We start from the raw sequence: 26,254 nt of genomic DNA, 5'->3' as shown, positions 1-26,254 counted from the left end.
GAGGCTCGGCGGCCCAGGAGGCTCACAAACACGGACATTTACCCGGGAGAGAGCTGCGAAGGTCGGTGTGCGGAGGCGATGAGGCCGCCTGTTAAGCAGAGAGCGCAGCCGCGGTTTCGGACCTCGGATCGGGGATTAAACTCGGGTCTGTAACGCGGAGGTTTGTTTTCATTGTGTGCTGGGTGGCGCAGGAGAAAAGGATGCCTCCGCGGCCACACACACTCCTGCTGCTGCCGTCGAAACGCCCCATTATTCCCCGACAGAAACTGCCTTTTGTCTCCTCTCTCACCGAGGGGTTGTTGCTCGGGAGCGCGCTGATTTCTGAAGGACACCGTCCACCATGCTGCCCGCTCCGTGTCCATGAAAACTCTCAATGAAAACAAGGAGGAGGAGGAGGGGGGGTCCGCCATGGAGGACAAGGAGAACAATCTGAAGACGGCCAGGTTGTGGAGGGATGCCGCCCTGCGCTCCAGGAAGCTTCGGAGTAACCTGCGCCAGCTCACCCTCTGCTCCAAAGACAACCAGATCATCCTGCCGGAGGACATAGCCGAGATAGAGGTGCTCAACCTGGGCAACAACTCCCTGCAGGAGCTGCCAGATGGGCTGGGATCCACCCTGAACAACCTGCGCATCCTGGTCCTCCGCAGGAACAAGTTCTCGGCTGTTCCGCGGGTGGTGTTCGAGCTGGGGCAGCTGGTGGAGCTCGACATGAGCCACAACTGTCTGAGGAGCTTCTCTGAAGGTGTGGGTCAGCTGAAGGGGCTGAAGAAGCTGTGCATCAGTCACAACAAGATCCAGAATCTGCCAGCTCAGATCGGAGCACTGCAGTTGTTGGAGGAACTCGACATCAGCTTTAATGACCTTCGAGATCTCCCCAGATCGTTCTCCAGCCTCGCCAAGCTGCGGACTCTGGACGCAGATCACAATAAACTGAACCAGTTCCCCTCAGAGATCCTGTCTCTCAGCGAGCTGGAGGAACTCGACTGCTCTGGGAACAAGTTTGAGGCATTACCAGCAGACATCATGAAGCTGCAGTCAGTAAAAATCCTGTGGCTCAGTAGTCTGCACATGTCCACGTTACCTGACGCCTTCTGTCACCTGACCAACCTGGAGAGCCTGATGCTGGATGGGAACAACCTCACTCTGCTGCCTGCTGCCTTCGGTCGCCTGCAGAGACTCAAGATGATCAACTTGTCCTCCAATGAGTTTGAGAACTTCCCACAGGTTATTCTGAGCATCACAGGGCTGGAGGAACTTTATCTGAGCAGGAACAAACTGATTCACATTCCTGAGGAAGTAGGTCAGCTGGTGAAGCTGGCCAACCTTTGGCTGGACAACAACAGCATCACATACCTGCCTGACTCCATCGTGGAGCTGGAGAAGTTGGAGGAACTCGTCTTACAGGGTAACCAAATAGCCATACTCCCAGATAACTTTGGAAAGCTGTCCAAAGTGAACATTTGGAAGGTGAAGGACAACCCTCTCATTCAGCCTCCGTACGAGGTGTGCATGAAGGGGATCCCGTACATCGCAGCCTATCAGAAGGAGCTCGCTCACTCGCAGCTCGCCGTGAAGCCGCGGTTAAAACTGGTCCTGATGGGAATGAAGAACTCTGGGAAAACCCGGCTCAGGCAGAGCGTGGTTAGCACACAGCAGGATGCTAAAGGACTCCAGGGAAACAAAGGAATCGAAGTCACGAACTGGGTGGCCGACGCTGAACGCTGTCTCACCTTTCTAGTTTATGATCTGTCAGGGAAGCAAAACTACGACCTCATCAAACCCTTTTTTCTCTCCCCCGGTGCTCTCTACATTCTCGTTGTCAATCTCAAAGCGTATTCACCCAAAAACTTTTACGCCCACGTTGGGTATTTCCTGCACCTCCTCAGTGCCAAAGTGCCCCACGCTGTCGTGTGCTTAGTGGGCACACATGCAGACCTGTGTGGCGAGGTGGAGGTGGAGGAGAAGACTCTGGACATTCACAGACAGATCGGCCTGCAGGAGAAGATGGACATCCAGAGCCTGAGGATCCTGGCTCTGCAGGTGGACCAGGCGCTGGAGCAGGGCTTCAATGTGCGCTCCTCCAGCCCTCATGTCCTCTTTTACGGAGTCTCTGACAGGAACCTGAGGCGCAGGAAGGCACAGCTGCAGTTCATGCTGAACCACCGGCTGCAGATTCTGTCTCCTGTGTTGAGTGTCAGCTGCACCGACTCTCAGAGGAACATCCAGAGGCTGAGGGAGAAGCTCATGTCTGTCGCTGACCACAGGGACATCTTCCCCAACCTCCACCGCGTGCTGCCAAAGTCCTGGCAGATGCTGGAGGAGCTGCACTTTAAGCCCAAAGACCTGTGGCTGTCGTGGTGGGACTCGGCCCGTTTAGGGCTGCAGGCGGGGCTGACGGAGGACCGGCTGCAGAGCGCATTATGTTACCTGCACGAGAGCGGGAAGCTGCTCTACTTTGAGGACAGCCTCACCCTGAAAGAGTATGTTTTCCACAATCTTCCACGATTCATTGCAATTCTCAACGTCTTCTTCCAGCGGGATGAGTCCACGCTGCTGGACCGGCTGCTCTCAGAGGGGGAGAGGGGGAACAAAGGAAGGGTGAGTCTGGTTATAGAGGACGAGAAGGGAGAGAACCTCAGGGTGACCCACCTGCAGCACCACGTGGAGGGCTTCCTCCAGCACGGCCTTCTGCCCTCCAACGTGATCCGCCTGCTGCTGCGGCCTCTGATCCAGACGCAGCAGGACCTGCACCTCATCATGGAGCTGCTGGAGAAGATGGGGATCTGCTACTGCATCAACAAGCCCCGCAGCAAGCCTCTGAACGGAGCCACCGCTTGGTACAAGTTCCCCAGCTATGTCAGCAGCGAGGAGCCCCAGGCAGAGGCCTCGGCGGGGGGGAGCTTGCTGCCTGTGTGTCACTTCTTCTCAGTGGAGCAGCTGCACATCCAGTACAGCTTCCCTTTCCTGTTTCCTCCTGGACTGTTCGCACGCTTCAGTGTGCAGATCAACAGCCACGTGGTGCAGAGGTCAGACGGCCGACACCAGATCTTCGCCTACCGAGGAAAAGTCCCCGTGGTGATCAGCCACCAGCCCTCCAAAGGGAAGCTGCAGACGGCGACGCTGTCCATCGCCAGCCACGCCTCACTGCCCAACATCTGGACGGCGTGGCAGGCCATCACGCCGCTGGTGGAGGAGCTGAACGTGCTGCTGCAGGAGTGGCCCGGCCTGCACTACTCTGTACAAATACTGTGTTCCAAGTGCCTGAAGAGAGGGTCGCACAGCCCACACGCCTTCCCAGGTAATTACTCCATTCCTTACATCACACCTACAACTAGTGTTGAACAGTGCGTCTGCAGAAGGTTCCAGCTCTCTGTCATCAGTCTGTTTCTGAGTATCTATGTACAGACATGTGGCCTGTAGATGCAAGAATACAAAGCTGTTCTGTCATCATCTGATCTCTTCTGGGCACATCAGTCCTTTCTCTCTTCAGGGCTGAAACTATCGATGGATGAATCTGCAGATTTATGATGAATGGATTCTTTGTCAGAGTCGTGTGGAACGTTCAGCACAGTTTCTCAGTGAAACTGAAAGAGTTTTGGTTTCGATGTTTATGATGTTTTATGGACTCAGCAGGTTATATTCTGTTAAGTATGGTGTGTAGTGAAGAGGACGAGGATGCTGCTGTCATGTAGACTTGGTGATCTGCAGGTGACAGGACTGATCAGAAACCTGAGTCGACCTCAGGGATGTTTGATGTCTTTCAGTTCAGTTAAATCAGCTTCTGCAGATCTTATTGATTATATTCAGTCACACCCTGATCCTGAAAGTGTTCATCAAACATGCAGAGGATGATTCTTGTCCTGCCGGGAAGTCCAGTCAGAGGAGGAGGAGGAGGAGAAGGAGGAGGAGGAGGAGGAGGAGGAGGAGAAGGAGGAGGAGGAGGAGAAGGAGGAGGAGGAGGAGGAGGAGGAGGAGGAGGAGGAGGAACAAAGGCTGACATTAGATTAGACAGACGGGGGGGGGGGTACAGGAGATTATCCTCAGTGCTGGATGTGACATCGCGTCCTGATGCGGTGAGGTCGTCATGACAGCTTGACCTGTTTTCACTGTCTCAGAAACACAGAGCTGTGTGATGTAAAGAGATAACTCCGAGGTCAGAGGTCACTGCATCAATGTGTCTGAGTGTGACGAGCATCACCACGGCTTCACATCCAAACTGTTATTCTGTCATTAAATACTCACAGGATGAACTGAGCTGAATCCTCTGCTCCTCTCTGAGAGTCACACTGAGCTGGTTAGCTTAGCATAGCAATAACAGGAGAAACAGAGGAGCTAGCCCGAGTCTGTCTAAAGGAAACAATAATTAGTCTCACTAATGAACATGTTTAGTTTTCACATTTGTACGAAAGCTAAGTGAGAAATATCACCTGGAGGTGATGATGGACTGTTCCAGTAGAGACTGCAGGATGTGTACAGTCTTTATGCTAAGCTACGCTAGTTTTCTTCCCTTGTCATCACTTTGCATGCTAAGCTTAACTTGAATATTACCTGTGCAGACATTAGAGTGGGAGGGATTGAAACATCTGAGGCTGTTGGACAGATGTTACAGGTGGTGTGTGAGCTCCTCCTGACGGTCAGCTGATTCCTCCTGACTGATGTGAGTCTGACCGAGTCCTGAGGCGTCTCTGCTCCTGCCTGAACCTTTACAAACACTCGATGAGGATGTGAGGCCTCAGTATGTTAAACTTTGAACTGCGAACAAAATGAAACATAAATGATTCAGCGTTTGTCCTGGAAACACAGACGAGGCTTTAAAGTGTGACTGAATGATATATTGAACGAATGAACCATTAGCTCTTTGAACGCTGCTGCAGTCGCCGTGGCAGCAGAGGAACAACTGTTTTTAAATGATCGATGATTTTAAAGTGAGTCTGACTGACCTGTCTGCGGCTCTGGGTGTGATAACAGTCTGTGTGTGATCACTGCGTGACGTTTAATGAATCATTTCACGGCTGGACTCGTTTCTGCAGCCTGATAACAGAGAGAGAGAGAGGGAGCTCTTTGTGCTCGGGCGATCGACCACATCAGGAAATGCTTCAGATTTTCTCTCTCTGGGGGGCCGAATAAAGAAAACAGCTTTATCACACACTGAGTGCAGGCGGCGGGCAGGAATGTCCTCATGGAGACGAGTCGACAGAGACTTCTTTGTGTCTGCAGACTTTTACTTTGATGAGAAAGGAAGAATCCTTTCAAAATAAAGGCCTAAAAATCATGCTAAGCTAGAGGACATGTCTGTAGTCGGAGTCTCTGTGCTGGCCTGGATCATGCTGGCAGGAGTATCAATATGCCTCTAATTCAGCCTAAAGCATGGGATCAGGGGTCAGCAGGGGTCAGGTATCTGCTAACATGCTAACATGAAACCAAACTGCTACTGTGACAACAAACAACAACAACAAACCCCACACAGACTCAGAGCAGCAGAGGTGCACATATCTTGATGTTTAGCCAGAATACAGATCCTACATTTCCCATGATGCAGCTTGATACAGTATCATTAGCACTTAGCTCACTGAAGCATGTGTTGCACTGATTTCCTTTTTTTAAACCTGCTTTTATGAATGTTTTATTTTGAATGTTTCCATCCTGTCTGCTTCTTCTTCTCTGGTGTTTTCGTCGGCGTGTTTCCGATCACTTCCTGTGTCTGTCGATCAGAGCAGCGTGAGCAGGCTGCAGCTCTCTGAGTCTCTGCTGGCCTTTTATGGACATGATATTTCAGCGTGCAGCCCGTTGGGCTCCTCGGCGAGCAGACTGAACCGGCTGTGTTCAGCGCTCCGTCCTTCTCCTCCTGTGTTTACACCTTCTTTTACCTCGTCAGTCACGTGCTCTCCTCAGAGTGATCCTGTGAACACGTTCACTCAGCGTCTGTGCCGTGTGTCACTGACAGATCAGGTGAAGCCTCTCGGAGCCAGCCGGGCTCACAAATAGACTCAGAGTCCATGTTTAGTTCACTCTCCAGTGTTCTGACTCGCAGGTTGAAACGCATCTCGCTCTGTGCTCACCATCTTTCACACCTGTCTGTGTCCACGCTCATGTGAGCTGGAGGACGTGTGGTCGGAGCTGTGTGTCCTTAAATGATAACATGGTTGTAAAGAGACGTGTGAATCCTCCATCTGCTCGTGTGTGGGTCTTTAACGCTCCTGTGCGAGATGTGTCACAGGTGTGTAAAGATGGCGGTGGCCAGTTCTGCGTTGGCTCGTGTGTTCGATCAGTCCGTCCCTTTAAACGAGCTGTGCAGATGCTGCTTGCTGCAGGTGTTCAGGTGATCATTAAATGTTTCTGTGTTACAGAGTCAGTGTGCAGGTTACTTACAGCCCTGCTGTCATGATGCTTCATTGTATAGATCTCCTCCCTCCAGGTGTTCAGGTACCTTTATACACACTCCAACACCTGAGCCTGCCTGTCATGTGACAGAAACATTTAAATATCGTGCATTCACCAATCATTACAGCTGTTATTTATAGACTGTGTGTGTGTGTGCGTGTGTGTGCGTGCGTGCGTGTAGTCGTCATCCTTGCTCTCAGCGTCTCCTGTAATCCCGTCAGAGGATCAGTCAGATTACAGCAGTCACAGAGGGAGCAGACCTACCTGTCCCTCAGGTGTCTCTGGCTCCGCCCACTCCTCCCTCTGCTAACATTAGATGTACCTGCAGGTTCAGCATGTCGAGCAGGGATCAGTCTGAACACGTTTCATGGGTTCATAATCAGATATGAAATCATGTTACGGAGGTGATGTGGAGAGATAAACACAGATTACAGCTGCAGATACTTCGAGCGTCACATGACTCGTGTTTCTTGTTACCTGCAGGAGGAACACCTGAAGACTGAGAGAAACAGGGTTTCAGGTTTCTTTAAAGATGGATTAGTCATACAGCAGAGAGGTCCTCCGTATGATGAGCACCTCCTCACCCCGTCACCGTGCAGATGAACACATGACGTCATGCTGAGAGGACATGAATCACCCTGCTTCAGACTCCCAGCATGCACTGCAAACCTCTGCAGCTCATGTCACAGGCTGTCCGCGGCCTCCATCAGACTGACGCACAAATCTGTCACAGCTGATCAGATCCAGTATTGATCACATGAGAGGAGAGCGGATCAGATTTACTTATTATGTCAGAGTGTCTTTGTGTCGCTGCTGTCAGCGAGGAGTCTGACATGAGGAGGTCTGTCTGTGGAGGAGGAGCCGCCTTCTGCTCCTCCTGCAGCTGCCCTCTCCTCCTCGTCAGGTCGTCTGATTAACACATTCAGAGAGACGTAGCTCTGCACGAGGGAAGGAAACTGATACGATGATTGTTTGTTGACTCTCGCTGGTTGTTTTGTAGAGACGTCCTGCATGTCGTGGTCCGTGTGCAGCTGCTGTTACTCTAACATGTTGGCCTGCGGCGTCACGCAGTGGAAGCTTCATGTGCACAGAGTCAGGCTGAGGGCGTCTGTTTCCGTCCCGACCGTTGAAGCCGGTGTTTGGACCACCTCTTCTCATGACTCCTTCTTGTTGCTCAGTATTAAGAAGTATTAACGTCTCTACGTATTACAACTTTATTAAGCTCAGTGATAAAACACACAGAGATACACAGACAGCAGTCGGTTTTAAAATGTGGACTTTCTACTGATGAACTGTTTCAGATCCTCTCCTCACTCTGCAGAGGAGAAGCTACACGTTAGCTTAGCATGTTCCTGTTGGTGATGAGATGAAAAGCAGCAGTAATGAAGCAGATTTTTGTGATGACAGGTGAGTCATCACAAAGTGCAGGTTTATTACACCAGTGACTTTCTGATATCTGCAGCCGACAGCAGACAGGAGGGTTTGTTCCTCTGCATGTGGCAACATGTTTGTTTGTCTGAAGCTTCACCATCAGGTATGAGCCTGAGTCAGACAGGAAGTGACACATGGAGCAGATGAACAGCTGAGAGAAGTTCCCTGCATCATGCAGGTGTCTGTGTGTGTGTGTGTGTGTGTGTGTGTGTGTGTGTGTGTAATCTCATAGAGAGGATGACCGTCCTGTTACATCACCTCCTCGCAGTAAGCTGCTGTATTATCTCACACATGTGACACACAGGTCTCAGAGGATTTACTGAGCAGGTCTGTGATCATCAGCTGACCCACTCTACCTGAGCCGTGATGTCAGAGGAGAGGCTCCGCCCACGGCGGTCTGTTGTTCATAAAGAGACGTCTGTGTGATATCAGTTTGATGTCTGAATTCTGACATGTTAGCTTTAGCATGATATCCATGACAACACAAAGCAGGGCGCGTGGTCGACTTCCTGTCATAAGAGCACACTGGAGCAGAAGCAGCTTTTCTGTGTGTGTGCAGAGGTTATCTGATTCAGGCTGTTATGTTAGCTCGGTTAGCATCACAAGCTACCAAGGTGTTTTCTCCCTCCTACTTTAAAAATCACCTGCGCCATGCTAACACTGTGTGCTAACAGCTAGCGAGGACACAGTTACAGCAGCCCTCCCCGGAGTCCCCTCCATGTTTACTACCTGGTTACTACCTTCTCTTGCTTTGGTGTCTTCACTACTTCAGGACACATCCTTGTGTGTGAGACGTCTCTGACTGAGAAGGATTGAAGTTGTGCAGATGTTCAGTGTCTGATCAGCAGCTTTCTTTACACAGAATCTGTCTCTGAGTCGTCTGCCTCGGTGTCTGATGGGAAGTTTCTGTGTTAGTGGATCCATCCGTCTCCACCTGCACAGGAGCCATATTTCCTGCTAATGCTAATCCTCCTGTGTACACACTGTGTTGCTCAAACTGGATCATATTTCATGTCTCACCTGAGCCTGAAGCGACATGGGTGAGGCCCAGTCTGATTGTCCTGTTCATGTGAAACTGTTGGTAGAGGATCGTCGGCCTGCTGGTTTAAAAATACTGACAGATTAAATGTCTGTAGAGGTTTCCAGGTGTCAGCTCTGGTCCTGAGCTGCTCCTGGTCCTCTCTGGATCCTGTTTCTCTCTTACAGTTTCCATCCTCACGTGATCCGACATCAAAGTGAGGCTGTGTCGTCGCTGTCGGTCTGAAGGTTCAGCTGTTGTCCAACAACACAGAGACAGACCTGCTGATGCTTCAATGAGGTTTGCAGGTTCAGTCTTTGGACAAATATATTCTTTTAACAACTGTCCATCGTTTTGGGGTTTTTGGATCATTTTTGTCACCTTATGTTGCTACTGTTCATGTTCTGCCTCTTTGACAGACGGGTCATTTTTTAGCTTATTAGGTATCAGTGACGCCTCGTTCAAAGTGTGAGTGTGAGCACGAACTGAAAGATCTCTTTGTGCCAAACTACCTCGAGTTTGTCATTTTTTCTGTCACCATCTTGGTTTTAGGAGCAGGAAGGGACCATATTCGGACAAGAGGGCGGAGCTAGAGAGGAGCGAGGTGTCAGTTGGTGTTAGTAGTAGTGTTAGTTATAGTAATAGTGTTAGTAAGGTGCATCTTTAATTCACAGTCACAGTGTTAGTAATTGAGATGCTAATTATGGCTAGCTTAACTAAATGTACCTGCTGAAAAAATAAACATTCCTCAGAGTGTCTTTAGTACAACTGAACTCTAAACAAGATATTGATTTGGTTGCCTTGGTAGCGTTGTGTCAGTCACAGGTAGCCCCGCCCTAACCCCTCCCCTCTTCCTGGTCTGTGTGACTCTCAATGGGAGCATCAGTGACTAAATGAACATCATGCTGTGTTGAAGAAGACTTGAAACTAGAGACTGAGACCATAAAGTCATCAGGAACATGTTTACTGAGGGAATAAAGAGAGAGAGGAGAGGGGTCATTTTCTCATAGACATCTATAGGATCAGACTTCTTTAAAAACCACTTGCACATTTATCAGCAATGACTTGTTGGTGGTTGCTGGGACATTTGAACATATGGTCCAGCTGTGTGATGTTCTGGAGGACTGCTCTTTGCGCCTGCAGCTGCTGAATCACCATAAATAAGTGTGATATTTATAACTGCTGCCTCTGGGTCAGTTTCAGGGTTATATAACAGCAGACTGTGACCCCCACTGTCCACTTCCTGTTTTTAGACAGCGTGTGAAAGGAAAGAAAACCCCACAGAACTCCGGTCGATGTTTGTTTTACTCAGAAACAGAAAAAGAAAAGAGTCAAATGCAACATTAGTGAGACAGCGACCGATCACAGCTCAGCAGATCATCTCGTTACACAGCAGATGTTAGCAGCTGCAGCACACGCTCCGTTTTCAGGGAGTCCCACGGCTTTGAAGTGACAGCAGGGCAGATGTGCGCGGTGTTTCGGGGCTTTCTGAATAATAGAAATGAAAGTTTTGATTCTATTTTAGGATCAGATTAAGTTGATTGATCCTTCCTGACAGTGTCCCTCCTCCTGCTGCAGACCCCCCCTCCTCTGTTAGCATAACTCTTGAGAGGACTCGGCCGCTCTCAGGTATCTTGTTTCTGTATGTGACGGACCGGTCACAGTTATTTTGGGAGTGTTTCCTCTGCAGTGGATGTAGGCCACACATTCCTGAGGATCCCGGCTGTGTGTCATACAGCTGCTGATCGGGGGGGGATTAGGGTAATGTGCCATGTTTTTACAGACCGCTCCGGATATCTGGGTCTCTCTGTTATGCACCGACGAAGGCTGAGTCCTCGAGTCTCATCCTGTCGGCTGATTCTGCTCCATTTCACACATCCTGGATTTCATCTAGCAGGAGATCTCACACAGTCTGTTCAGAGAGAGCTCAGAGTGAAGAACGACCAACCAGAGCGCTTTTTACTGACTGTATGAGAGTGAGCACTGAAACTCAGTTACAGAAGCTTGGTGATGTAGATACAGCTCCCTGGGCTAACATGCTATCGCTGTGAGCTTCTTGACTCCCCCGACATGTCGCCCTCATCATTGTTCATCTTTTAATTCTTTTAAAAAGAGCTTTCCAAGCTAACGAGCACGCTAACTGTCAGTTACCATCCGTCAGTTGGAAACCTTGTTAGCTTGGTCGCTAACATGACAATAAGGGTCACAGTGTATTCAACGCTGTATCAGTGTGATGTCATGCTGTCTGTGTGTCTCTTATAGTTTATACTCAGTCGGACTAAACGAGCTAATGTGCTAACAGTAACTTTAACGTTGAATATTCAAAGTTAAACACGGTGGTTCAAACTGTGTTTATTTTATACACAATATTGATATGCTAACTTTTTTTATACACACAGAGACATCTCACACAAGCTAGCACAAGCTAGCACAATCTTCAGCCCTTACACTTCACCATGAGCTAACTCGCTAACCTGCTGTAAGACTTTTAAACCACAGATTGATTATATCAGAGGTTTGCTGTGTCTGATTACTGCTAGCATATTCTCCGCTAGCTAGCCTGTTAGCTGGTGTTGTGTGTTTAGCTCGTTTGAGCTGCAGCAAGTGGACGATTCTTTGATTCATTGATTCATTGATTGGCAGCAATTGAATTTGCTAACTATTATCAAGATGTTTTGTTAATGAATGAATCACTTTGTGAAGTTTTAATAGTCGTGTGAATATCCTCTGCTTCTCTGTGATGTTTTCTTGTCTTTAAACTTTGATGATCGGAAATCTTTGACTTTCTGACTGTTGGTGGACAAAATGAGGTGTTTGAAGACGTGTGTGTGTGTGCACATGTCGACACACACACACGGACACACACACACATGCTGTAAGAAGCGGGTTAAGAGTGTGTTCAGAGTGAGCAGCGTGTCGAGGCTGATCCTCTGTGTTTGAGGATTAACTCGGGCTCAGCTCATTCATTCACCTTGCTCGCAGTCTGCCAGGCTCTGATCCCTGCTCGCTGTCTGCCAGGCTCGATCCCTGCTCGCTGTCTGCCAGGCTCGATCCCTGCTCGCTGTCTGCCAGGCTCGATCCCTGCTCGCTGTCTGCCAGGCTCGATCCCTGCTCGCTGTCTGCCAGGCTCGACCCCTTGTCTTCATAGTTGTTTGGCACTGCTGTGTGGCACACGGTCACCAGATACCAGAGCTGAGGCTGTGATTGGCTGCTGAGTGATGGCTGATGTTCGTTAGTCTCAGGTTTTAGGCTGTTTGTTGGCGACCTCTCGTAGATGACGTCATCGTTACAGGAGGAAGAGCGGCACGGTCTGTTTGATGTTTTTAACTTAAAGTCACTGACGATCTTTTTTAAGTTTTGGTGCCTAAATGCAACCAAACGGTGACTCATGTTCTTAGAGAACAAACATGTGGGACGTGGAGCCCGTAGAAACTGTGAGTCTGAGGACGTGCAGGTTTTCATGCTGTGTGCGACTTTGTTTAATAATAGGGAACCTTATAGTGTCATTAGAAACAGTTCAGTCTCAATGTGGAAGCAGCAACTCTTCAACATTCATTCACAGATCACATTTATCTGCAGGTGTCTGATTTTGATTCAGTTTATGAGCTAAACCAACAAATGTTTGGGCAGTTTGCTTTATAAAGGATCAGAAGCCTGAAGCTGCACCGTGTCCAAATGTTCGCCTCCTGACTTCCGGCCAACAGTCCTTCAGTTCCTCCGCAGCTCGCTCACGTGGACAGGAAGTCAGGTCGGATGTGTCAAACAGTTACTGAATGGAGCAGAAAGAGTCTGACTTCCAAACCTCCCAGTGAGAGTTTCCTGCAGACGGGAGGAACTCTCGAGTCTGTTTCCTTTTACGGCTGAAAAGCTTCAGCAGACGAGGAGGAGGGAGGAGGGAGAGGAGGGAGGAGGGAGGAGGGAGGAGGGAGAGGAGCAGGAATGTAAACGACTCCTCTACCTGTGTGAGGAGGGGGAGGGCGCACATTCCTGCCTCTCTGTGTCAGGTTATTGTAGGTTACTGTGTGAGGAGGAGGAGACAGGCTTTGACCTAAATCGGGACACACAGCTGGATGTTTGAGCGTCAGCTGCTTCCACTAACGAGAAACACGTCTGACCAACGGCAGGAGGAGAACTCAGACGTTCTCCTGCACACAGATCGGACCTGCCGACAAACATTTGATATATTTCAATGGTCTGTTTCGCTTTGATTCATTCACTAAATTCTCTCTAATCTGAGTCGTCCTCTGACTCGTGCTCACTTCTCCCGTGAGCTCACACGTGCTCATCCTAACAGGCAGCAGGGAGGCAAACAGGACTCTGCCCTGGATTTTGACTCTCAGGCAGCAGACAACCTGCCCTAACTTCTAGGTGGGGGTTGTTGGTGTAGCTACCTGTTTAACCCTCAGCAGAGACGAGAAAAGACGAGAGGTCTCACTCCTTACCTGCTTCCATCACCGAGTCATGAGAGGTTAAGATATCCCACATATTAACATGATCATTGATCTGTGCGATTCTGTGGCATCAATACTACATGTCTGATGTACATGCTAACTAACAGATTCTTTAAATACTGTTCTTGTATTGTAATAAACATGTTGAGTTATTATTTGTTATTATTGTATGGTTATATGTTGTTCTTTTACACACAGATTTTGAGAGTATTTAATGTCCAACATGCCGAGTTGTATACTTCCATATCTTTTGTTAAGTGTGGTTAAAATGTAGTTACCGAATCAGATTTGAAAGAACTTTATTGATCCCGAGGAGACTATTGGGTCATACAGTCAGAAAAAAGTATAAGAGGCTCAATTATAGAGATTATACTCATATGTAAAATATATGCAGAAAAAATGTAAAGTAAGTATAAATATAGTCCCAGAACACTTTGATGATAATGATGATGATGATGATGATGTAAGAATAGTTTAAATGAGAAATATCAGCTGATCAAACAATATAAATACAGCCACATTAATGCCACAGAATGAACAGATCATTCTTATCATTTAGTCATGCATCAGATGTATGTTGATGTCATTAACTCATCAGACTGCATCCAGATGATGGTACACTTGTTTTAAATCTGATGAAAAATAACACATCAGTTTTCAGAGGTGGTCATGGCAATTTAGCTTCGAGTGAGATGTCTCACTTCCTTCCTCTCTCTCTGTAGAGCGCCTCACATGGACAGTAGAGCTCAGGTAGAGACAGTTTTGGCTAAATTAATCTCATGATGAAACACCTGCAGACACTACTCAGGGCTCAGAATCATGCTCCAGCTTCTCTGCATCTACAGGTAAAAACTTCTCTTCAAAGATGCTCACATGATGCTAACATCCAGGAGATGTTTTCAGAATCTAAACATGTTTTTATATGAAACATCATTTTCTGGAGCTGATGTTGGAATTAGATTAGGAGTGAGACCTCCTGCTTTCTTCTTATCTCTGTTTAGGGTTGAAATGCACAGTAGAGATCAGATAGAGACAGGTGTAGCTTGATGCAGCCCATTAGGAAACACCTGCAGACACAACTCAGGGCTCAAAAACAAGCTCCATCTCCTCTGCATTCACAGGGAAAAAATCATTAACTCAAATAAAGTACATAGTTGTTCCAGGGCTGATTAAGGAAATAATGAACAAGTGAGACCTCTCGCTTCTGTCTCATCTCTGTTAAGAGTTACATAGTGACAGTACTGATCGAGTGGTGTCTAAATGTAGCCTGTAAGGGAACACCTGCAGACAGAACTCAGGGCTGAAAACATCCCCCAACTCCTCTGCAGTTACAGTCACAGACATTATTTAGATTATACCTGTGTCTGTACCTCTGTCTGTACCTCTGTCTGTACCTCTGTCTGTACCTCTGTCTGTCTCTGTCTGTACCTGTGTCTGTACCTCTGACTGTCTCTGTCTGTACCTGTGTCTGTCTCTGTCTGTACCTCTGTCTGTCTCTGTCTGTACCTGTGTCTGTACCTCTGACTGTACCTGTGTCTGTACCTCTGACTGTACCTGTGTCTGTACCTCTGACTGTCTCTGTCTGTACCTGTGTCTGTACCTCTGACTGTCTCTGTCTGTACCTGTGTCTGTACCTCTGACTGTCTCTGTCTGTACCTCTGGTCGTCCCTCTGTCTGTACCTCTGACTGTACCTCTGACTGTCTCTGTCTGTACCTCTGTCTGTACCTCTGTCTGTACCTGTGTCTGTACCTCTGACTGTCTCTGTCTGTACCTCTGTCTGTACCTCTGACTGTCTCTGTCTGTACCTCTGTCTGTACCTCTGACTGTACCTGTGTCTGTACCTCTGACTGTCCCTCTGACTGTAGCTCTGACTGTACCTCTGACTGTACCTCTGACTGTCTCTGTCTGTACCTCTGTCTGTACCTCTGTCTGTACCTCTGACTGTCCCTCTGACTGTCTCTGTCTGTACCTCTGTCTGTACCTCTGACTGTCTCTGTCTGTACCTCTGTCTGTACCTCTGACTGTACCTGTGTCTGTACCTCTGACTGTACCTCTGACTGTACCTGTGTCTGTACCTCTGACTGTACCTCTGACTGTCTCTGTCTGTACCTCTGACTGTACCTCTGACTGTACCTGTGTCTGTACCTCTGACTGTAGCTCTGACTGTACCTCTGACTGTACCTGTGTCTGTACCTCTGACTGTTCCTCTGACTGTCTCTGTCTGTACCTGTGTCTGTACCTCTGACTGTAGCTCTGACTGTACCTCTGACTGTACCTGTGTCTGTACCTCTGACTGTTCCTCTGACTGTCTCTGTCTGTACCTGTGTCTGTACCTCTGACTGTAGCTCTGACTGTACCTCTGACTGTACCTGTGTCTGTACCTCTGACTGTCCCTCTGACTGTCTCTGTCTCTCTCCACCCCCACAAACGTCTCCAGACATGCAGAGACATCAATTCATGATCAATAACCCTAATGGTTTAAGTGCTGCAGACAGACAGAGTGTGTGAGTGAATGCTAATGCTGCTATCGCTCACTCCATCACAAACAGATCTGCTTCTGATCTCGTTAGCTTAGCGCAGAGCTAACACTCAGTCAGACGTTACTCACAGCAGCTCCTCCTGCTGTAACCTGATCTGTAATGCTGGGTCCATTAGACAGGATGATAACACGTACTGATGTGTTAGCCCGAGGGCTAATGGCTAATGGCGTCATGTTTAAGTGTTCATTCAGAGACATAAAAAGCTTCTGTACTATAGGCTGCTGTTTAAGAAGCTACACATGAAGTCATTGATGAACATGCTGTGGGCCGACAGATCGGCAAAGTTATCAGCTAGCCTTAGCTAACCGCAGCACTACCTTTGTTAGCAAGGTGTTATTATTCTAATTAGGATGCTAATTTTGGAAAAAAAACACCGGTATGTCAGTCACAGGTAGCCCCGCCCTAACCCCTCCCCTCTTCCTGGTCTGTGTGACTCTCAATGGGAGCATCAGTGACTAAATGAACATCATGCTGTGTTGAAGATGAAACTAGAGACTGAGACCATAAAGTCATCAGGAACATGTTTACTGAGGGAATACATCAGGAGAGGAGGAGGAGCATTGTTGTCGCCCCCTGCTGGACAGAGAGAACGCAGGGTTAGGACACTTCAGCATCAGAATCAGAATCAAGTCACAGACAAGGATTGGTTCACTGTTCAGACCTGGAGGCTCCGCCCTCTCTTATATTCAGTGTGTGGTCCAAACGCTGGCTCTGATGTCGTTAGCTGTTGTATTAAATATCAACAAAAACATGATGAACAGATTATTCTACAGACTCTGAATCTGGCAGGTCGCCGCACACAGCTGATCCTGACATAAAACCAAACGTCTGATTTCTTCATCCTTCACATCTGACTGAAAGTAAACACAGCCTGCTGTTAGTGAGCGTCTGCACATGAAGCACTCGACCTCACTGACTCTCTGTGCTCTGTTATTTACAGCAGGTTACAATGATGGACTCTGAAAGCAGGTCAGTGTGTGCGTGTGTGTGTGTGTGTGTGTGTGTGTGTGTGTGTGTGTGACAGATAAACCGGGATCAGACTGCTGATCACATGGAGGTATTATGATCTGTAGATGTCCTGAAAACAGAGGTATTACTGCTCCTCTGATCCACAGAGTGTACGTCCTGCTGTCTCCTCTGTGTTTCACTGACTCCGCCCTCTCTGTGTCTCTGGCAGCGTCACACACCTGATGATGAACCTGTAAGTGAAGCTTTCAGGTGATCAGAGACACTGTCAGGCTCAGAGAGGAGCCCTCATCTACACACACACACACGTGGACACTCGGCTCTGTCCTGACGATCTGTCGTGGCCTGAATGATGTTCAAAGATCTGAACACTTCTATAATAATCCGATGTTTCAGTGGTACAGAGCTCTGGTTAAACAGCTGATCTGTGTGAGGCGCTCACGCTCTACGCCCCGGGTGTGTCTGATGTCCTGCAGCAGTGACCCAGCAGAGCGAGGAGCAGATTACAGCTTTAATCTGCTTTATTTCTCTTTATATGATGAGGAGGGAGAGATGATGGAGAATATAGGCCACTTGTGTTTGAGGCTGTTTTTCCGTTTCCTGTCTGGAGGGGAAACAGGAAGTGATGCTGAATGTGTGGATGTGTTCACACAAACGCTCCATGTTTAATCTTTAACTCACGTCCACACGAAGACGTGAGCTCACGAGGACACGAGGACACGATGACGAGACAGGAACAACGTTTGGCAGCGTGCACAGGAAACTAGAAACATAACAGAGCGTGAGCGACCTGCAGGTGCGGCCCTGAGTTCAGGCTCACAGGCGGCTCTGCTCTCAGGCGTCACCCTGAAGCTTCACGGGATCTTACATGTGATCAAAGGAACATTTTCAGAACAGAAACAATCTCGATTTGTTCTGAATCATTCAGTTTGATGACACTGTGTCTGTGTGTCTGTCAAAGTTTATTAATAAAGTTCAGCAGATAAACTTTATTGATCTCACACAGGAGGAAAAGAAACTCACAGCAGCATAATGTTAAACAATGTAAAAGTAACTGCACGTTAACTTCAGTGTATTCATATGAATCTTTTACATATATAAAATACATGTATAATAAGAACATGTGTAAATAATAATAATTCTGTTGACGACTTATTGCCACTCAAAGATCAATTCATTTTCAGGAAGCCGTTTTTTTGTTCAATAAAAATTTTTCTTTTTCTTTTTTTCTGTATAAAAGCACAAAAACAACAATCAGCTGTTTGACGTCCATCAGAGTTAAACATTTCTGTCAGACACTGAGACACACCTGTGTGCCTCTGTGACGTGTCACACCTGTGGTGACGAGCTCCAGTTTTATCTGATGTCTCACAGAGGACTGAACACAGCGTTAATGACGCCTATATTATCACTCCACTGACCTGAATGTGTTTTAAATAGAGCCCCTCGGCGCCCCCTGCTGGCTCTCTCTCAGCTCTGCAGCACAGACACAGTGCAGAGTTACTGCCCTCTAGTGGACAAACAGACTGTATAACAGACGGTGCAGCAACTTTTCCTCTCCAAACGTCCCGAACAGTTAACACACAATGCACCAAAATCAGTTCACAGTGAAAAAGTGACCCTGCACAGCTGACAGTAAATAATGTTTCATTTAAGAGCCTCTGATGGTTACAAACATGACCTGCATGCTTATAAATGTAGTGACATATTAACAATCATCCTGACGTCACTGGTGTGAGACGAGAAGAACACGTTCATATACAAAGTATCTCTGGCTGTCCTGTTCTGTGTCTTACAAGAGAACCTGTTTCAGTGAAGCACATCCTGTTTGTCTTGTCTGCATGTAAACAACCTGCACTTCCTGTGTGTGTTTCAGGTGAGCTGCTGAGCCAGCCGCGGCCCGAGGGTCTCACTGAGATCATCTGTCCCAAGAACGGCTCGGAGCGGGTCAACGTGGCTCTGGTTTACCCCCCCACTCCCACCGCGCTCAGCCCCTGTCTCAAGTGATCCTGTGAGGGGCTGGAGCTCGTCTCAGAGCATCACCTGAGCCTCCACTTGTCTCACCTGTCTCACCTGTCTCCTCTACACCTCCCTCGTCAGCCTGCTCCTCCCCCCCAGCCTGAAGTGAACCTGCAGCTGAAGGAAGCACACGGGATCACTGCCTCACATGTAAGTTCTGCACACTGTTTATAAGAAGTGGGCGTGGCCACCGTGACATCACTCATTGGTTTGTGGGTGAATGTTATGAAGCCTGAAGTTTAGCAGAGGGAGGAGCTACAGAGGAGTGAGGTGTTAGCAAACCCTTCGTTAGCAGCTAATGCTAGTGCTAGTTAGATTAGCAAGGTTCAACTGTTATATTAATTGAGATGCTACTTGGCTTCTTCCCCTCCGCACACACAGCCTGTAGTTCTTCTGGTCTTATCAGAAACACAGACATGAATACGTCACACAGTCATGTCAGATGTTTAACCGTGTGTGTTCTTGTGTTGCAGCATGTTCGGCCTGTCTCTGTCGTCATGGAGACACTGAACAGTATTTAAGGACATTGATGAGCACAAACTCCAGCCTGATCCTCACAGTAGCATCTCTTCATTTCATGGTTCAGACGTTCCTCAGTGTTTGGACAAAAACTACAAACATGTCTCCACTTTTTTACTCAGTTTGTAGCTCAAGAAGAGGAACAGTCACCTGCATCTCGTCTTCAGGACTAAAGTACAAACATGTTTTCGTGGTCCAAGTGTTCAGCTCTCTGAGATTACAAGACAAGATTCTTACTGACTGAAAAGTTCTGCAATATGTTAAAAGTTCTGTGTTGGCTGCGTGTGCAGGAGGAGCTGAGAGGAGCGGCATGGAGACGTGTTGGACTGAAGAAGAGCAACAAATATTTCCTTGTGTAAATATTTCTGTGCCTACATGTGGAGGCGAGCTGAGACGTGTCGGAGCTGTCGCTGTGTCACCAGCTGACTTTATGTCTGTAGAGATCCACAAACACCACCAGAGGTCGCTAAACCTGAGCTTTACCTGCTGCTCACCTGGCGCACTTCTCTCCTTCTAGTTTCCTCTTCGTTCAGACGAATGAATGTGAAGCTTCCACCTCCCACAAAGAAACACAGTCTACGTCAGGGGCCTTCGTCATGAGCATTTGTACTACAGCCTTTGACACCTTATGAAGGGACAGCTAGCCGCTTAGCACATGCTAGCTTTGTTTACCATGTGTATTTACTCATTATCACTGTCCCATCATCAGATATATTTCAACTAAATTAAAAAGGAAAAGAAATAAATTGGGTTTTGACTCAAAGAGTCTTTATAAACACTGGATCAGACCAATTTGCCAATAAAGGCAGCATCTGGTTAGCTTAGCTTAGCATAAAGATTGGCGACGCGGGGAAACAGCTAGCCTAGCTCCATCCAAAATTCACAAATTCCGCCTAGCAGCACCTCTGAAGCTGAACTTTTCCTCCAACACGGACGCGTTCTGATCTGATTCCTGAACATGAGAACATTTTCTGAGCGGTTTAAACGTTCATTCACAGCTGGAAGCGTAAATTAGCATGTTTTCCTTCACCTGAAAGTTTAACCACGATGACATCAGTGGGCGTTTTATATTTTCAGGATATTTATGAGAAGTTGTAAACGTGTCTGCTGACCCTGAGGCGGCGTAACAGCAGGTCCATGCACACCCACAACAACAGACACAAAGCTCTGAGCTAATAAACGCTATCCGCCATCTTGCTACGACTGTTTCCTGTGTGATGTGCAAAGGTCCACTGATGATGATGAAACAGGTTAAAACACATCAATGCACCAGCTCGACAATAAGAGCTCACGTTGTGTAAGAACACAAAGATTAACCCTTAAAGTTCCTGATTAGCTGAACCCGTACTGAAGCACGGCTAAGCTAGCAGGATGCTACGTGACACAGCTTCAGCTCCTGTGTAATAGCAGCGGGACGAGAGCAGCGTGGGCTTAAATCAGCTCTTTTTGTACAGAGGTTTGGTTCAGCATGAGATGAACTGTTAAAGTGATGATGTAAAGATATCAGATGATTTTTATGCCAAGGATGTGAGAGGTCGGTTGGATGTGTACAGATATTTATCTTCACTGCGTCCTCTGTGACATCTCATCCCAAACAGAGCGTGTAGATAACCAGAGAAGAAGAACATCAGGTGTTCGATTCACTTCCTGTTGTCTCTTGTTTTCACTGTTTAAAGAACATACTGATCTGTGTCGAGGGATTTTGTTTCTCTGATGTAAATAATATCTTTATTTTTATATGTTGACACTCGAGCTTTGACATAATTTCCAGTGCAATGTTGTGCATGGCTCACAGTGAGAGTGCACACAGGGTTTTATATGTAGCTGCTCTCAGCTTCTCACAGGACAACATGAATACCAAATAAACCAACAGCTGGCTTTAGTACCACCAACTGTGTGTCCTCTTTATTATCAGGATTAGTACACGCGTCCTCTTTGTTATCAACACAGAGATTCACCTCACAGTCGCTCCTCAGTTTGATCCAATGAATAAACGTGTTGATACGAGCGACCATCAAGAAGTACTTTACAGGCACTTTGGTTATGTAGTTTTAGGCAGATATAAAGATGATGTCATGTGTTTATTAATACATGTGTCAATAACTGGTGTAAAAACTAAGACTGCTCCTAATGACACATTATTATTAATTAGTCTGCAGATTAATAGATTCATCATGTGATGTCAGAAAACACTGAACAGATAGGCAGGCAGACAGGCTGACAGGCAGACAGACATACAGACAGACAGGCAGACAGACAGGCAGACATACAGACAGACAGGCAGGCTGACAGGTAGGCAGACAGACAGGCAGGCGGACAGACAGGCAGACATACAGACAGACAGACAGGCAGGCTGACAGGTAGACAGACAGGCTGACAGGCAGACAGGCAGACATACAGACAGACAGGCTGACAGGCAGACAGACAGGCAGACATACAGACAGACAGGCAGACAGACAGACAGGCAGGCTGACAGGTAGACAGACAGGCTGACAGGTAGACAGACAGACAGGCAGGCAGACATACAGACAGACAGACAGGCAGGCTGACAGGTAGACTGACAGGCAGACATACAGACAGGCAGACAGGCAGACATACAGACAGACAGGCAGACAGACAGACAGGCTGACAGGTAGACAGACAGGCTGACAGGTAGACAGACAGACAGGCAGGCAGGCTGACAGACAGACAGACAGACAGGCAGGCTGACAGGCAGACAGACAGGCAGACAGACAGACAGGCAGGCAGGCTGACAGACAGACAGGCAGGCAGACAGACAGGCAGATAGATGAAAAATAAATCAGTTTTTCACCTGCCGTCCAAACACGCTCACTGCACCCTGGAGGCAGCTGCTCTCAGGCCTGTTCTCCTCCTGGCCGGTAGGCGGCGGTAACCCTTACAAGAAGCAGAAGAAGAGCGGCGCAGTCCCCGGCTCTCTCTCTTCCTTCCGCGGCCTCAGAGGTAGGAGAACAGTCCCGTTTATGAAGACCAGAATCTGTCTTTAATCTCTACTTAATCTCCACCATCCTGCTTTTTTAATCGCTGTATTTTGTTAACGATTATTCAACTATTCAGACGATGGTATATTTGTGTTTATTGAGCCGTAGATTCTGTTACAAAGTGATTTTAGACATACGGCGGTTTGGTGGCTACATCATCATGTCCGCCATGTTGGCTGCGTTTGACGACGAAACTGTCTAACATTATAGCGTTTAAGCCCTTTGTTCTCTATATTATCGTATTATTATCGCGTTCCATGTCTTTTATAGTTTAAAGTAGTGTGTCAGGTCACTTCCACGATTGTCCTCGCATGTTTATTAATGTTGCAACGGAAGCTAATTTAAGCTAGTGCTAATGTAGCAGTCATGAGGAGCCTGAAACGCCCTGAGATTTAAACTAATCCGTGATATTTTGTGACCCTGCAGATATCTGAACATGGTCCGCTACTCTCTCGACCCCGAGAACCCGACTAAATGTGAGTAAAGATAGCATGTTTAACTGTCCGAGTTAGCATGTTAGCAGTGATGACTTCTTAGGACACCTTTTGGATAACCCATGAAAATAACTCAATGAAAGATCTGAGCTAACACGTGTTTTTAATATGTCATTACTGACAAACCGCTGCTTCTGCTTATTCATTATTTATGTTTTATTGCAGCATGCAAGTCGAGGGGCTCCAACCTCCGGGTTCACTTCAAGGTAAGATGTTTCTGAAGATGTTGGGCTTAAAGAAACTCTGGTTTAGCATTAAACACCACGTCCCTTAGCTGTGGACCATGAAGCACCAGCGGTCTTAATGTGATTCGATTTTATGACCGTTTTAGCTTCTTGGGCGTGTTGGTGTATTTGCTTGCTTTTGCTTGTTTCAAAGATCCACTCACCTTTAATTTCACTTCAATTAGAGTTTTTAGCAAGCGCACAAAGTTCATTGAAACTTGTGGACAGGTTTCTAATGAGCTCGTTAATAGTCTTGTTTGTTTATCGCTGTCAGAAATACACAATGTGAGCTAAGTGTCAGGTCAGACCAATTATCAACAGCTAAAGGTGTCAAATGACTGTTTCCAGACTGGTAGAGATTATCTGAACCCAACATGTTGTCAAACTCTGCCTGAGAGTTTCCACAACCAAAGTCTTACATTGAAGCTATTTACACGGTGTGTGGGAGGAGTATGTGAACATGTTCTGCTTGCTGTTATTCTGGTTTTGGCAATAAAACTGAGAAGGAAAGCAGAGTTTCCTTTTTGAATAACCGAGAGAAATCTAGTCATGAAAACCTCGGTCGGTTTGGTTCCACTGTTTTTCTGTAAGTGAACATCTTTCTCAGGTATCTTCATGTCGACTCTGCTGTCAGTTTTATCCACAAATCACTCTGCAGACGTTTTAAAGCGCTCTTTGACTCTGATGTGATCGTTATTCTGGTCGTGACGGTTTGTGGGTGTTTGTTTTTCTCACCAGAACACCCGTGAGACAGCCCAGGCCATCAAGGGCATGCACATCCGCAAGGCTAACAAGTACCTGAGGGATGTGGTCGTCAAGCACCAGTGTGTCCCCTTCCGCCGCTACAACGGTGGAGTCGGCAGGTGTGCCCAGGTAAGCTCCGACTTTAACCAATCACACGGCTGTCAGTGTGAGCTGCTGTGATGACCATCTTAGGACACCTTTGGATTCAAGATGAAACTAAGCTTTAAATCTGAGCAGCTTCTGGAGACGGACTGAGACTCTGATGATGGAACAGCACTTTATCTAACAGGATGTTTTTGGTGTTTTCAGGCCAAACAGTTCGGCTGGACGCAGGGCCGCTGGCCCAAGAAGAGCGCAGAGTTCCTCCTGCACATGCTCAAGAACGCAGAGAGCAACGCTGAGCTCAAGGTACGATTCATCACCCCTCATTTAACCGCTGTGTGGTACAGGAAGCTGTAGGACCAGTAACCTGTTTATGGTCTGTGTCAGGTGGGCGTGTTGTTGTGCTTCAGGGGGACGAGGTGTGTGCAGTTTATCTGTGTGACTCGCATGAAGGAGATCGCAGTGATGACCATTTAGGACACCTTTGTATCAACCATGAAAATAACGTTGAATCTGAGCGATCTCCTCTGTTCTGATCCGGTTCGAACTGTCGTGTTACAAATGTTTGAAACTGTTAAAATATGAAGTGAAAACTGAATGTTGTGGCCGACACTTGGAATATCCTCAGTGTGTGTTTGTGAGAAGAAAACCCAGAATGAGGACGCACAGGAATCTTTATTATATGAACGAGCTGAGTGACAGCAGCTGTACGGTTAAACGCTGTCGTCGGCGTTAACACAAGCTGCAGGCGTGTAGAAAGAAACCACTGAACTCTGTCGTGTCTGAAGAACACGTAGTTCTTCCTACAGCTCAGATGTGAGTGTCGTCTGCTCTCCAGATTAAAGTTACATATTCAGTGAGGAGTTTCTGACCCGTCTCCTGGTTCTGGTGCGTTCAGGGTCTGGACGTGGACTCTCTGGTCATCGAGCACATCCAGGTCAACAAGGCCCCTAAGATGAGGAGACGCACGTACCGCGCCCACGGCCGCATCAACCCGTACATGAGCTCTCCGTGCCACATCGAGATGATCCTGACGGAGAAGGAGCAGATCGTCCCCAAACCCGAGGAGGAGGTCGCCCAGAAGAAAAAGGTACGACCCGCTTGTATTTCTGTCCATGAACGCCTCGTGGAGCTGCGCTGATGACAGCTTAGGACACCTTTGGATGAACCATGAAAACAAACTGTTAACCCTGAGCAGCTAGCCTTCATGTCTGACCTCTGACCTTTGATCTGTGATGGCCTCATGACTCTGAGTTTGTCTCTGCAGGTTTCACAGAAGAAGCTGAAGAAGCAGAAGCTCATGGCACGAGAGTAGATCTGAATAAAGTCAACACTTGTTATTACAGTCCAGACTACGACTCCTTCATTCACCTACATGTGCATCACAACAAAGTCAGACTTTTATTTTGGAGGGATCGTGTAGGGCTGTAACTAACTGTTAAAGGGACAGTCTGGATTTTTGGACACCAAGTTGTATGAAACACTTGTTAGTAGTGTGATGGATGCAGAGCTATTAGCTCACTCACGAGTCCCGTGGTCAGAGCTCTGTCCGGTTCTGAACGTGAATAAGTCGTTCCGGTGAGACGCCGGGGTCATGACACCCAAAAGTTTGACCCTACATAAACAACACGCAGGCGATGGTGATCCGTCCCTTTAAGTGTCTCATTCTGACAGATTCAGGTTGTTAAAGATGAAGGAAAGCAGAAAACAGTCCCATGTAACACATTTGAACTCTGTACAGCTGTTTGTTCGAGTGCTACCGTTTATTAAAGGTCTGATAAAACCTCAGTCTGTTGGGATGGACAGAGGACTGATCCTTCACTGCCCTGCAGTTAAGTCTCTTATCCTGGCTCATACCTTAGCGGATGAAATCATCTGTTCATGTAGGTCTCAGCAGGTACAGGTTTAACTTGTGCTATTGATTTGATTTCTGCGGTCGAGCTCTAAAGATCGATCAGGAGCGAATCGCTTCAGTTTCTGATCCAAAACGTCACAAAGGAAATAAGAGCTTAGCTTTTCAAGTGTTGGACGTCGCTGGTTAGTGGGACTAATGAGTGAGTCAATACACGTGTGTGTTGGAGATTATTAGGCTACCCATTGTTAAGCTGCATATTATCACTTTATATTAGTGATTATATCTGTAGTTCTGTTTTCTTCTGATACGGACTGCTTTATTTTGTATTCTAATGAAGGCCCAACCGGGACAAGAGAAAATTAGCTAAAGCTATGAACTCTAACACATCAGCTTCGTGCTGTGTACTACAACGATGATAAACTACATCGTCCCAATTCAAATAAAATGCATTCAAATTAATCGGCACATAAAAGCACCATGTTTCCTCCAACGTGGGAGATGATACTGAGT

At 47.4% G+C, this 26,254-nt stretch overlaps 2 protein-coding genes and 4 non-coding genes across 6 annotated transcripts; all 6 read left to right on the top strand.

Moving 5' to 3' along the window:
• mfhas1 (multifunctional ROCO family signaling regulator 1) lies at positions 1 to 21,218 on the top strand. The gene is made up of 3 exons (XM_069673938.1): positions 1 to 3,298; positions 18,665 to 18,957; positions 19,281 to 21,218. Exons 1-2 carry the CDS (start codon positions 361 to 363, stop codon positions 18,793 to 18,795), a joined length of 3,069 nt encoding a protein of 1,022 aa, XP_069530039.1. The 5' UTR covers positions 1 to 360; the 3' UTR covers positions 18,796 to 18,957; positions 19,281 to 21,218.
• A 1,046-nt stretch (positions 21,219 to 22,264) lies between these two features.
• Positions 22,265 to 25,234, top strand: rpl17 (ribosomal protein L17). Its single transcript, XM_069673913.1, has 7 exons — positions 22,265 to 22,287; positions 22,752 to 22,801; positions 22,985 to 23,025; positions 23,782 to 23,916; positions 24,097 to 24,195; positions 24,788 to 24,979; positions 25,157 to 25,234. The coding sequence occupies exons 2-7, from the start codon at positions 22,762 to 22,764 to the stop codon at positions 25,202 to 25,204; spliced, it is 555 nt and encodes a 184-aa protein (XP_069530014.1). The 5' UTR covers positions 22,265 to 22,287; positions 22,752 to 22,761; the 3' UTR covers positions 25,205 to 25,234.
• On the top strand, positions 22,843 to 22,913 carry LOC138602479 (small nucleolar RNA SNORD58). Its single transcript, XR_011309202.1, has one exon. It is a non-coding gene; the product is annotated as a small nucleolar RNA SNORD58 (small nucleolar RNA).
• On the top strand, positions 23,959 to 24,025 carry LOC138602475 (small nucleolar RNA SNORD58). Its single transcript, XR_011309199.1, has one exon. It is a non-coding gene; the product is annotated as a small nucleolar RNA SNORD58 (small nucleolar RNA).
• LOC138602478 (small nucleolar RNA SNORD58) lies at positions 24,347 to 24,411 on the top strand. Its single transcript, XR_011309201.1, has one exon. It is a non-coding gene; the product is annotated as a small nucleolar RNA SNORD58 (small nucleolar RNA).
• Positions 25,022 to 25,088, top strand: LOC138602477 (small nucleolar RNA SNORD58). The gene has a single exon (XR_011309200.1). It is a non-coding gene; the product is annotated as a small nucleolar RNA SNORD58 (small nucleolar RNA).
• Positions 25,235 to 26,254: the final 1,020 nt, after the last annotated feature.

Source organism: Semicossyphus pulcher, unplaced genomic scaffold, assembly GCF_022749685.1.
Source record: "Semicossyphus pulcher isolate SPU_LCO1_2020_fin unplaced genomic scaffold, fSemPul1.0.p SCAF_22, whole genome shotgun sequence".
Classification (NCBI taxonomy): Eukaryota; Metazoa; Chordata; class Actinopteri; order Labriformes; family Labridae; genus Semicossyphus; species Semicossyphus pulcher.
The sequence above is the reverse complement of the archived record's forward strand: the minus strand, read 5'-3'. Positions and strand labels throughout refer to the sequence as shown.

Excerpts from the sequence above, each read along its gene's own strand:
- rpl17 (XM_069673913.1), top strand. The coding sequence starts at position 22,762 with ATGGTCCGCTACTCTCTCGACCCCGAGAACCCGACTAAAT. Across the intron at positions 23,026-23,781 it reads ACCTCCGGGTTCACTTCAAG|AACACCCGTGAGACAGCCCA; the intron begins GTAAGATGTTTC and ends TTTTCTCACCAG. Across the intron at positions 24,980-25,156 it reads AGGTCGCCCAGAAGAAAAAG|GTTTCACAGAAGAAGCTGAA; the intron begins GTACGACCCGCT and ends TTGTCTCTGCAG.
- mfhas1 (XM_069673938.1), top strand. The coding sequence starts at position 361 with ATGAAAACTCTCAATGAAAACAAGGAGGAGGAGGAGGGGGGGTCCGCC. Across the intron at positions 3,299-18,664 it reads CAGCCCACACGCCTTCCCAG|GTGAGCTGCTGAGCCAGCCG; the intron begins GTAATTACTCCA and ends TGTGTGTTTCAG.